The sequence below is a fragment of the Corythoichthys intestinalis genome, chromosome 17 (assembly GCF_030265065.1).
Source record: "Corythoichthys intestinalis isolate RoL2023-P3 chromosome 17, ASM3026506v1, whole genome shotgun sequence".
Lineage (NCBI taxonomy): Eukaryota > Metazoa > Chordata > Actinopteri > Syngnathiformes > Syngnathidae > Corythoichthys > Corythoichthys intestinalis.
In genome coordinates this window covers 3,462,678-3,475,262 of record NC_080411.1, presented here as the reverse complement: position 1 = coordinate 3,475,262, position 12,585 = coordinate 3,462,678, and the positions used below count along the sequence as shown (strand labels likewise).

The following is a 12,585-nucleotide window of genomic DNA, read 5'->3' as shown; positions in this document are numbered from 1 at the left end:
GAGTAAGCCTCTTCTGAAGACGGTACACAAGAAAGCCCGCCTGTCCCATCAGACAATAAGACATGGTTCCAGTAATCCATGTGCTTTGTTGACATGTCTTCAGCATACTGTTTGCCCCCTCCCTCTTCAATCTCTGCAGCAATGCTGACAGCACTCCTGTAATGAGTCACATGACACTTTGAAGGGAAAATGACAAGCAGTACTCAATGGCGTACCGCAAGCAACACGTCACTTCCGCTCATTAATATTCATGACATTAGCTACTGTTGCGAAGTAAGGACAAGCCAGCGTTTGTCCGTAATAGGAAATGAATGGAAATCATGTACGAAGGAGATGTTTACAGCGCTAAACCTACCAATTCTCTCCGAAAATGATGTGCCTGGTGCCAAATTGACTGGCAAAGATGTGGAAGAACATAAAAATGTTCAGTTAAAGAGATGGCTTTAGTGTCGAAGGCTGAAAAAGACGAAAAAAATGAACTGACCTTAGCATAGCTTTAGCTTTTTTATCGACGCGACTGACAATGACATTCTCCTGTTTCAACAAGCTATCCTTTACCATCAGCCCTGTCTTTCTTATATATCCTCTGGTTGTCCTACGTCTCTTACCGTTCTTGGGGGTAATTTAGTTTGCTTTGTGTAGCGATCGCAAATGCCACTCAGTGACAGCCAACGAACACTTTTAACTTTTTCATTGATAACAAATCTTAGTTCTATCATTTATTTACACTTCCCCCTTACTAAAGTTGTTTTCTTTATATATATAACAGAAACGGTAACAGTGGCAGTCAGATACCATTGTAATTCTTTTCAGGTCATTCATTGTCAGACAGAAGCAGTACGGCACAACGTTACGCTAAAAAAATAAGTTCAAAATATAAAAATGGCTTACCTCCTTGTCCTCTGAAAGACCATGCCAACCCAACATAATGTTTACTGCATATGAAACGTGAATGGATTCGCCGAGCTGGTGTTAAAGTCCGCGCAAGTTGATTCGGTCTTCACATTTTTTCCTCCCGAGTTTTGGTTTCCGGAAACGTATGAAGAAACATCCTTCATGTGTCGTAATGTCTAGAGTCGTTTCTACAAGTTCCAAAAAAGCAATGCATGATCGGCATGTTTGTTTTTGAAAGATTACCGGAGAAAAGTAGCACTTTTTACGTTGGGTCTATGCGAGGGCAGGTCTATAATGTCCCACTTCGGCTATACTTCCGCTTTACGATGCGACGTCACGGTCTAAAAATAGCCTGCGTGCGGTACGCCATTTGGACATTTAGGAATGTACGTAGTTTCTAAAGGGTGTACTCACTTTTGTTGCCCAGGGTTTAGATATTAATGGTTATATTTTGATTCATTTTAAGGGGAAAATAAATTGACTCTATATAAGCTGCACACCGACTACCTTTCATTGTGTCAAAGTGTCATTTTGTCAGTTTTGTCCCATGAAAAAATGTACTTGAATATCTGCAGAAATGCGAGGGGTGTACTCACTTTTGTGATACACTGTATATTAGTGCTGCAACGATTAATTGATTAACTCGAGTATTCGATTAGAAAAAAAGATTTGAATTAAATTTTGCTGCTTTGAGTATTCGTTTAATTAAAGTGGCGTTGTAATGGTTTATTTTTAAAGTGTTTGCATTTAGTTTTATTGATTTGGGTGGATACACTGCCCTCTAGTCTGCCTCATTTCACATGGCTAAATCCAGCTGCTCCATGTTAAGACCAACATAAGCCAAGTTTTTGTTTGAGCTAGTTTTTTTAATGCATTCGTAATTTAGTTTATTGGTATATTTAGCAGGGTTTTTTTTGGGGGGGGGGGGGGGGGGGGATATGTGTCTGAACCATTTGTTAAGAGCTTTGTAAAAAAAAAAAAAAAAAAAAAAAGCGTTAGCGTTTTATAGCATCTAAGCTAGCGGATTTTTGCTATGTAAGTTTTTTTAAAAAGTTTTTAAAAATTTTTATAGCGTTTGAGGCTCAGCTCAGGTATTTTAAAAAATGTTCATGTTTCTTATCCGATTACTCGATTATTCGAACTAACCAGTTCATTGATTCATCGACTACTAAAATAATCGATAGCTGCAGCCCTACTGTATATAAAAAAGTCTTTATACAAAAAAATACCAAATGAGAAAAATATTGCTAAAAATGTGAAAATCCTACACAAAAAATCATAAAGATTAAAAGCTAATAGAAAATTAATGCCATAACCATTAAACATATTTTAAATTTAATAATAAATTTCAAGAATAACAATTTATTAGTAAGTTATATTTTTCTTCAAGTTTATATTTAAAAAAAAAATACAGATTTTCGAAAACAGACCAATTTAGTCTTGCACAAGTTGCACCTATGCTATGTTTCGCTCGCTCTGCTTCTACTGGCTTCCGGAAAGATGGTTTGTTCTCAAATTTTGGTATAAAATGTTTTCACATGCACTGATCGGATTATCACTTAACATAAACCACCCCTCTCATTCGGAATAAAATCTTGATCACAATGGGTTGGACCGGGTTAGGATGAGGTGAGGTGTGTATACAAAGCATTTTTATTTTGTTCAGATTTTTAATCCGAATAAAACTCTCCATGTAAGCAGCTACCTTTTTTGGGGCTTCTAGACCACTTGATGGCGCTATAGAGCAAACGAACCACCATAGAGCTTTGAACCAATTGGCTCCAAAGCTTCTTTGCTTCAAGAATCTTGATTTGGCAAAACAAAAGTTTTTATCTAGCTTTCCATGCATCCATGTTGTAGCGTTGCCAGTAGTGCCTCATGTGCTTGCAATAAAAGTTCATGTTCTGTGCTAATTATTTATTTGGTTACAGTTCTATTTGTTTAATTGCTTGTTTGTTATGCTATTTAGTTTGTTGTTAGGTGATAATTTTAGTTTCCATATGAGTCTGAAAGACATTTGAGTTAACGACCTATTATCGGCTCATCGGACAGTCGCGGACCGCACGAATGCTATTTTTAAACCGTGACGTCGCCATCGTAACCCGGAAGTGGGTCAACATGGACACGCCCTTGCATATAATCCATGTTATTACGGCTTGTTTTCTGACGGTAATCTTTCAAAAAAGAACACACCGAGTAAACACTGCTGCTATGGAACTTGTAGAAACGACTCCAGACATCACGGTATATGAAGCATGTTTTCTTCATACGTTTCCCGACCCAAAACTCGGAGGAAAAAATCTGAAGAATGGATCAACTTGCACGGATGTCCAAAATTCCAGTTTAAAACCAGCAAGGTGAAGACATTCAAATTTCATATGCAGTAAACATTTTGTTGGGGGCCACGGTCCTACAGAGGACGAAGAGGCAAGCCATTTTGATATTTTTATTTTTTAGTGTGGCATTTGGCCATGCTGCTTCTGTCTTACAATGAATGACCTGGAAAAAATTTAAAATGGTATCTGACTGCCACTGTTGTTACTTACTTTAGTAAGGGCGAAGTGAAAATAAATTACAGAATAAAGATTTGTTTTTAATGAAAAAATTAAAAGTGTTCGTTGGCTGTCACTGAGTAGCATTTGCGATCGCTACACAAAAATAGCAATGTAATGTACCCCCAAGAACGGTCAGAGACGTAAGACAACCAGAGGATACAATACATAACATAGACAGGGCATATGGTGGTAAAGGATAGATTGTTGAAACAGGAGAATGTCATTGTCAGTGGCGTTAAAAAAAGGTCTCGGTGAAAAAGCTAAGGCTAATCTCTGGTCGGCTTGGTTCTTTTTTCCGTCTTTATTAGCCCTCCACACTCAAGCCATTTCTTTAACTGAACATTTGTATGTTCTTCCACATCTTTACCAATGAATTTGGCACCAGGAACATCATTTTCGGACAGAATTGGTAGGTTTAGCTCAGTAAACATCTCATTCATACACGATTTCCATTCATTTCCTATGTGGGACAAACGCGAGCTTGACCCGCCTAACAACAATTGCTGACGTCATGAATATTAATGAGCAAAAGTGACGTGTTGCGTGCCGTACGCCATTCAGTGGTTATTGAGCTGTCTGGGTCTTCACAGACCGATGCATGTGGAGCTGACACAACACAGAACCATAACCCATTCTAAATGGTTCATCTTTACACTTGTAGTACTTATGTATTCCTCCGATGCTTTTTGATGAATATTTGTGAAATGTAAAATTCAGGCATCAAGGGGTTACGTGATGTGATTCATTCATCTTCCTCACGAGGGTGCTGTCGCTCATCTCAGCTACAAATGTTTGTCCAATGACGGTGACCCTGTGTTTTCTGCGAATGGTTGTGCCACCGCCGAACTTCACTGTTTTGTGGCAAAAGGTGGCTTTTTCAGATGAATCTTCCATTGAATTACACCACAGTCGCCTCAAACATTGCAGGAGACCTACTGGAGCCCGCATAGATCCGAGATTCACTCAGAAAACAGTAAAGGTTGGTGGTGGCAAAATCATGGTCTGGGGTTACATCCAGTATGGGGGTGTGCGAGAGATCTGCAGGGTGGAAGGCAACATAATTAATCTGAAATATCAACAAATCTTATATGCCTCTTACATTCCTAACCATAAAAAGGGGCGGATTCTGCAACAGGACGGTGCTCCATCGCACACTTCAATCTCTACCGCAAAATTCCTCAAGGAAAAGAAGATCAAGATCCTCCAGGACTGGCCAGCCCAGTCACCGGACATGAACAGGATGAAAGAGGAAGCATGGAAGACGAAACCCAAGAATGTTGATGAACTCGGGGAGGCATGCAAGACTGCTTTCTTTGATGTTCCTGATGACTTCATCAATAAATTGTATGAATCCTTGCCGAACCGCATGGAAGTCATACAAAATATTAAATTTGGATCTCACTGCACCACGACTTAATTTGCTTATGTTATGTAACATATTTTTGTATTTGAAGTACATTTTTTGTTCAGTTTTCACACTGCTTTCTGTTGGCGACAAAACTTTTGTCTTGCCAAAATTTGACCTTTATGTCTTCATTAAATGAGGAATCCTTTTTCAGTGAAACAAATATATTTAGTACACTCATCATTTGGAAGGGTTTAGCTTTCATATGAGCTATTTCTGAAACCAATTGAATCATTAAAAGTCAGGTTATTAGCAATTGTTTCTACAAAATGGATAAGCGACAAGCCTTTTGCCAGGGACTGTATGTACAGTCCATATAAAGTAAGCGCATAGAGCTAATTTTATTGAATCCCAACAGTAACCAGACACACCAGTGAGCAGTTTCTTAAAGTCAAGGCCTTGATAAGCCTCAATATCATCCAATTTGACTGGGGGGAAAGGAGGTGGTGTGTGGAATGAATGAACGCGTTGGCCAACAAACTGCAAAAACACAAATTATCTCTGGTTTATTGAATGAGCACATCACAAAAACATGACAATAGTACATGACTTGAATGACGAGTTGTAGTCCACAGAAAAAAAAAAACGGTCCTGGGAGAACACGCCGGTGCCGCAAATTTAAAGTGGATGTTCCGAATTTTTGACATTAGGCTTAATATTTGAGTTAGCTGAGGTTTGATTAGTCTGTGGAGTTGATTTCAACAAATTCTGTGCTGTTAGTTAGTTAGTTATTCATCTCAGAGCTACGGAGTGGCTAAGCTAGCGCGAGTCAATGGTCCCGTCCTAGCATGCCAATAAAAAACATATTAACACATCTAACATAATCAAATAAATTCAAAATGCAGATCATTGTTCAAAATACCCATGCAGGCAAAACAATGTCACAAAAAACTGCCGTAATTCATTTACAGTGGGGCAAATAAGTATTTAGTCAACCACCAATTGTGCAAGTTCTCCTACTTGAAAAGATTAGAGAGGACTGTAATTGTCAACATGGGTAAACCTCAATTATAAAGGCCAGAATGTGGGAAAAAAAACTGAAAATCACATTGTTTGATTTTTAAATAATTTATTTCCAAATTAGAGTGGAAAATAAGTATTTGGTCCTCTACAAACAAGCAAGATTTCTGGCTGTCAAAGTGGTTTAACTTCTTCTAACGAAGTCTAATGAAGCTCCACTCGTTACCTGTATTAATGGCACCTGTTTTAACTCATTATCGGTATAAAAGACACTTGTCCACAACCTCAGTCAGTCACACTCCAAACTCCAATATGGCCAAGACCAAAGAGCTGTCGAAGGACACCAAAGACAAAATTTTAGACCTGCACCAGGCCGGGAAGACTGAATCTGCAATAGGTAAAACGCTTGGTGTAAAGAAATCCACTGTGGGAGCAATTATCAGAAAATGGAAGACATACAAGACCACTGATAATCTCCCTTGATCTGGAGCTCCATGCAAGATCTCACTCCGTGGCGTCAAAATGATAACAACGGTGAGCAAAAATCCCAGAACCACACGGGGGGGACCTAGTGAATGACCTACAGAGAGCTGGGACCACAGTAACAAAGGCTACTATCAGTAACACAATGCGGCGCCAGTGACTCAAATCCTGCACTGCCAGACGTGTCCCCCTGCTGAAGAAAGTACACGTCTACGCCCGTCCACGGTTCTCTAGAGAGCATTTGGATGATCCAGAAGAGGACTGGGAGAATGTGTTATGGTCAGATGAAACCAAAATAGAACTTTTTGGTAGAAACACAGGTTCTCGTGTTTGGAGGAGAAAGAATACTGAATTGTATCCGAAGAACACCATACCCACTGTGAAGCATGGGGGTGGAAACATCATGCTTTGGGGCTGTTTTTCTCTCCAAAGGGACCAGGACGACTGATCTGTGTAATTGGTTCATAGTGATTGATTTGGTCTTATGACAGTCTTATGAGGCCGCTGTCAAATAAAGCGTTACCAGTTAAATTTTTTGGGTGTAAATATCCCATAATACAGTGTGGACAGCTGCAGCTTATAGTCCAGTGCGGCTTATCTACAAACAAATGCTGTTTTCGTGTCACTTTGGTGGGTGGCGACTCATAGTCAGGTGGACTTTATAGTACAAAAATTACGGTAACTGCACGGAATTTGTTGAAATCAACTCCACCTACTAATTAAACCCCATGCTAAGTCAAAGTTTAAGTCTAAAGTCAAAAATTCTGAACATCTTTCAGAGAGTCAAAACTGTCATTTGTCACTTTTCGCACAAATGCACTTGTGCTCCTTAAGTTTATCCTTCCGAGTGAACCTTTGACCGCAAACGAAGCAGGGGAAAGGTTTCTCTCCCGTGTGGGTTCTCGTGTGTCTCGTCAAGTGCTCCTTATGAGAGAATCTTTGCTCGCAAACTGAGCAAGTAAAAGGTTTCTCCCCGGTGTGAGTTCTCGCATGTTTCGTTAAACTTCCCTTTTCAGAGAACCTTTGGCCGCAATCCGAGCAGGAGAAAGGCTTCTCGCCGGTGTGCGTTCTCGTGTGTCTTATCAAATGACTGTTCCGAGCGAATCGTTGTCCACAAACGACGCAGGGAAAGGGCTTCTCGCCAGTATGCGTCCTTAGGTGTCGTTTCACAGCTTCCTTATGAGAGAACCTTTGTCCACATACTGCGCAGGGGAAGGGTTTCTCCCCCGTGTGGGTCCTTGCGTGCATTTTTAAAGTTCCCCGCAGGCTGAACGTTTGGCCGCAAACGGAGCAGGCAAAAGGTTTCACGCCGGTGTGGGTGCTCGCGTGACTTTTCAAGTGCGCCTTCATCGAAAACGCTTGGCCGCAATCCGAGCAGACGAAAGGTTTCTCTCCGGTGTGCGTCCGGGTGTGACTCTTTAAGTTCCCTTTCTCGGAGAAGCGTTGACCGCAATACGTACAGCAGAAAGGTTTCTCTCCGGTGTGGCTTCTTGCGTGCACTTTTAAGGAGGTCTTGTGAATGAACGTTTGACCGCAAACCGAACAGGAGAAAGGTTTCTCTCCGGTGTGCACTCTCGCATGTCGTTCTAATCTTCCACGCACCGAGAACTTTTTGCCACAATACGCGCACGCGTAAGGCTTGTCGTTGCTGTGCGTTTTTGCGTGGTACGTTAAATGCGACTTGGTAGAAAATCTTTTATCGCAGGTCGTGCAGGCGAAAGGTCTCTCGCCGGTGTGGCTCCACAGATGCCTTTTCAAAGCGGACTTGCTTCCATAGGTTTTCCCACAATCTTCCAAACATTTCCAGCGTTTGTTGTCGCTGTGGTCTGTCTTACGACCTTCAGTCTCTTCATCATTGGTGTGAGGCAACTGTGGCATGGCGGCGTCCGCATCTGAGAGCGGTGAGATCAGGCCGCCTGATTGGGAGTCTTCTGTCGAGCTGGGATGTTTAGCTTCACGCTTCGAGGGGACGCCCGTCAAGTCGCTCACGTCATCCTCCTCCTCTTTCACGCGAGGGGACTCGTGCCACTCGGGACGATTTGCTTGGCTGATGTCTGCAAGACAGAAGATCACAAAGACACGTGGGCAGGGGAGTTGGAATGAATTAACTTCGTATGTAGAGGTACCACTGTACATGTAAAATAATACTGTTTATTCAATCTTTTAATATTTTTGGGGGGGGTTGGGGAGAGCAAATCTTAATTTGCGGTTTTTCACCTTTTGTAGGTAATGTGGTCCCCATTAACCGCGAAAAACAAGGGATTACTGTACTTTGTTTGGTTACATTTATAGTCAAACATAGTTGTGGTGTTAAGAGTCAGAACTCCATTACCCAACATGCCATGGGGCCACAGTACGTTATATAGAAGGATGCGTACTCTACGCTGCGCGACTAGTAAATTGAAAACGATTTAACATTTGTGGATGTTTTCCTCCTTTGTCTGCTTATAAGAATAGTAAACTAGATATTTTATATATTAATATGCAGTGGGGCAAATAAGTGTTTAGTCAACCACCAATTGTGCAAGTTCTCCTACTTGAAAAGATTAGAGAGGCCTGTAATTGTCAACATGGGTAAACATCAACCATGAGAGACAGAATGTGGAAAAAAAAAAACTCACATTGTTTGATTTTTAAAGAATTTATTTCCAAATTAGAGTGGAAAATAAGTATTTGGTCACCTACAAACAAGCAAGATTTCTGGCTGTCAAACAGGTCTAACTTCTTCTAACGAGGTCTAATGAGGCTCCACTCATTACCTGTATTAATGGCACCTGTTTTAACTCATTATCGGTATAAAAGACACTTGTCCACAACCTCAGTCAGTCACACTCCAAACTCCAATATGGCCAAGACCAAAGAGCTGTCGAAGGACACCAGAGACAAAATTGTAGAACTGCACCAGGCTGGGGAGACTAAATCTGCAATAGGTACAACGCTTGGTGTAAAGAAATCAACTGTGGGAGCAATTATTAGAAAATGGAAGACATACAAGACCACTGATAATCTCCCTCGATCTGGGGCTTAATGCAAGATCCCACCCCATGGCGTCAAAATGATAACAAGAACGGTGAGCAAAAATCCCAGAACCCAACGGGGGGACCTAGCGAATGACCTACCGAGACCTGGGACCACAGTAACAAAGGATACTATCAGTAACGCAATGCGCCGCCAGGGACTCAAATCCTGCACTGCCAGACATGTCCCCCTGCTGAAGCCAGTACACGTCCAGGCCCGTCTGCGGTTCGCTAGAGAGCATTTGGATGATCCAGAGGAGGACCGGGAGAATGTGGTATGGTCAGATGAAACCAAAATAGAACTTTTTGGTAGAAACACAGGTTCTCGTATTTGGAGGGGAAAGAAGATTGAATTGCATCCAAAGAACACCATACCCACTGTGAAGAATGGGGGTGAAAAATATCATGCTTTGGGACTGTTTTTCTGCAAAGGGACTGCAGTGTTTCCCACAAATGAACGAGACTGTGGCGGCCCGCCACAGTCTTGTTTGCCCCCCCCTCCCGCCGAGAAAAAAAAAGAGGAAAAAAAAGATAATAATCAGATGCGTCAGTCAGCCTATTACACAGCTGTAGCCCACTCCACTCTACTACCAGGTAGTAGAGTAGCATTTTAGAGTAGTATTTTATTTATTTATTTATTTAAGAGACGCAAGGGGAACGAGTAGGAAGAGTGGGAGAACGAGCGAGATAGCGAGAGATAGCGGTCGCATGTCTTAGCAGCCCGCTGTTATTTTGTTATTGTTTTTCTTTATTATTGTTACCACAATCAAGTGGGTAAGCAAATACAGACGTCTCTCCTTCTTCCCCATATGCGGGGCATTACAATAGTTTGAATCGGACTTTTCGGCGAAAGTGAGCGGTGGACGGCCGTCTTGGACGGAAAGCAAACTTTAATTGAACTTGCGCGGAGAGGCGGGGCCGAAAATAAAGCCTTGCTCTATTTTCAGAGCGTTGGTCACAGTAAAATATTTATTAGTTCAAGCTAAGTAAAATGATACATATTCACGGTACAAGAACGTTGTTTCCGTGTCCATCGATTGGTAAGAAAAGGCTGTTTGTACGAGGGACGTGTGGGCGCTCCCGTCAGGGGGGACATTTTCGCGTGGAGTGGCTATTTTGCTATTACATGACCTCGTCGCCCGGCATTGGATGCCACCGACGGCTATAGAATTTGGAGGGGCCCGTTTGAAGTGGGAGGGGTTCATTCGCTGCCACCCTCCTAGTTCAAATGGATTGGACGTCTACTAGATATAAACTTACAGAAGGATGAAGATAGCTTGCTTTTTTTTAAATTTACAAATTGTTTTGCATAATATCCTACAAAGATAGCCTGACCAGTGTATCGATAAACGTTGCATCGCCATATCGTGAAATCATCGTGAGCTTTGTATTGTGAGGTATCAAGGGGTTCACACCCCGAATATATACATACAAGGCTTTGTTTGCTGATTGTCATGACTCGTATAGTTTCCAAAGTGAATCAAAAGATATCGTTTTTGTAACAAATCGCAACCAATGTACATCGATCGGATCGGTTTCATGTCAGTTTCACAAATCTACGACAATGCGAGATTCAGTATCGTCTTCTACAACAGGGCTTTTACATTCTGAAATGAATGAGAAAAATATTTTAAGTCCCACCCGTGTACATAAAAATGCAAGCAGTGCATTTCCTCGACAAATGAGTCAAAACTCAAAAGTCAACTTACCTGCCATTTCGACGCTGCTCATTCGGGGATGCGTCAAGCCCAAACGCCTCGCTCGTCCACCTTATTAATGGCTAACCTAGGCTAGGCTAGGCTAGGCTAAGCTAAGTAGGCGGCGTGGCTCCAACGACCACCAAAACGACTCAGCGGGGAGCGGAGTCGAGATTGAAGCACATTTTTAAGACGTCCTAATATTTCTGCCACTTTATGTTGTTTGACGTCACGGGCGTGACGAAAAGAAAAATAAAGACGCCGCAGTTCCAAAGTAAACAGAGGCGACGGCGAGTGTAGATGACGTCACTGTATCGTTGCGTCCAGACTTTGAATTTCCCATAGCTATTGTCATTAATGACAGCTATTCCATGTACAGTCAAGTTAAGTAGATGCAAAGGGGCGCTATAAACTTAAAAGGATGAGCGTCGTCACTTGTCGGCCATCTTGTGTCAGACTCATTCGATAAATTTAGGATGTGATTTTTTCACCTAACCACCGCACCCAAGGGCGTAGGTTTGGTCTCAACATTGGTAGGGTGGGTATATAACAGCATAACCTGCACATACACTTTTTGCTTGAAACGGGACATTAGTATGACCAAATAGATTACTGAACAGTGGTCCGGGCTACATTTCTCACCAATATGAACCTAATTAATGGATACGCTAAATGATTAATGCAAAATAAATCTGTATTGATTTATAGTAACTTTCATGTGTATTGATTCAGGTGATAATCTGAGATACAATATCCAAGGACCGATCTACATCTGAGGCATACGAGACTACCCCGAACCAAAGTACTCTCATGAAATTCTGACATGTGATTTCTTTCACAGATTTTTTCCCCATGTCAGTTCATGTTCATGTCAGTGTCCCCTTGAAGTGGACCCAATCTTAGATAGCTCTCGGTTTTTTGTTTGATTCTTTTAATAAAGGGACTTGCACTCTGAAGCCACTGCGTTGCATTATTGTAATGCACATAATGCAAATAAAGATCCAAATGAGGGACGGCTAGCTTGACTTTTTTTTTTTTTTTGTGGAGGCTGGCCTGACCGCAGTATATTTGCAGGTTAGTATGTCCCCACAGTTTAAGGCATAAGCGGAGTTTAAGGGTGGGGGGGCAGCCCCCCTTGGTGGCCGAAAAGTGTCATTGCATGTAATTGACTTTCCTATATATAAAAGTTGTAAAGCAAGAAAACAAACAACAAAAAATGAATGAAATGAACAAAAAGAGATTTTTATATTGGATCAATATTATTTATCAAACAGATCATGTGACTTGCACCTTACACGGTCATTTGCTTTGCATATTATTTTTAAAAAGATAGGGAAGGGCAATTTTATTTTTCAAATGATCTTTTTCTTTGATTGAAAATATTTTTGGGGGATTGAAGCAAAATTTTTGGAGATTGAATGATTTAGACACAAATAACCTGTTGGCCCAAACACGAAAAGGATTGCTAAAATCAAAGAAAATTTTTTCAATGAAAAATTAAGTGTTCAAATTTTTCAATTTCAAATATTTTTTCGCATTCAACAAATTTTTTTTCTATGATTGAAATTGTTCTT

The 12,585-nt window shown here is 41.2% G+C and overlaps 1 protein-coding gene across 1 annotated transcript; it reads right to left on the bottom strand.

The window, feature by feature from the left end:
* Window positions 1-5,335: 5,335 nt before the first annotated feature.
* Window positions 5,336-11,311, bottom strand: LOC130905719 (oocyte zinc finger protein XlCOF6.1-like). The gene is made up of 2 exons (XM_057819349.1): window positions 11,024-11,311; window positions 5,336-8,351 (listed from the first exon to the last, which is right to left on the bottom strand). Exons 1-2 carry the CDS (start codon window positions 11,043-11,045, stop codon window positions 7,090-7,092), a joined length of 1,284 nt encoding a protein of 427 aa, XP_057675332.1. The 5' UTR covers window positions 11,046-11,311; the 3' UTR covers window positions 5,336-7,089.
* Between the last annotated feature and the right edge of the window lie 1,274 nt (window positions 11,312-12,585).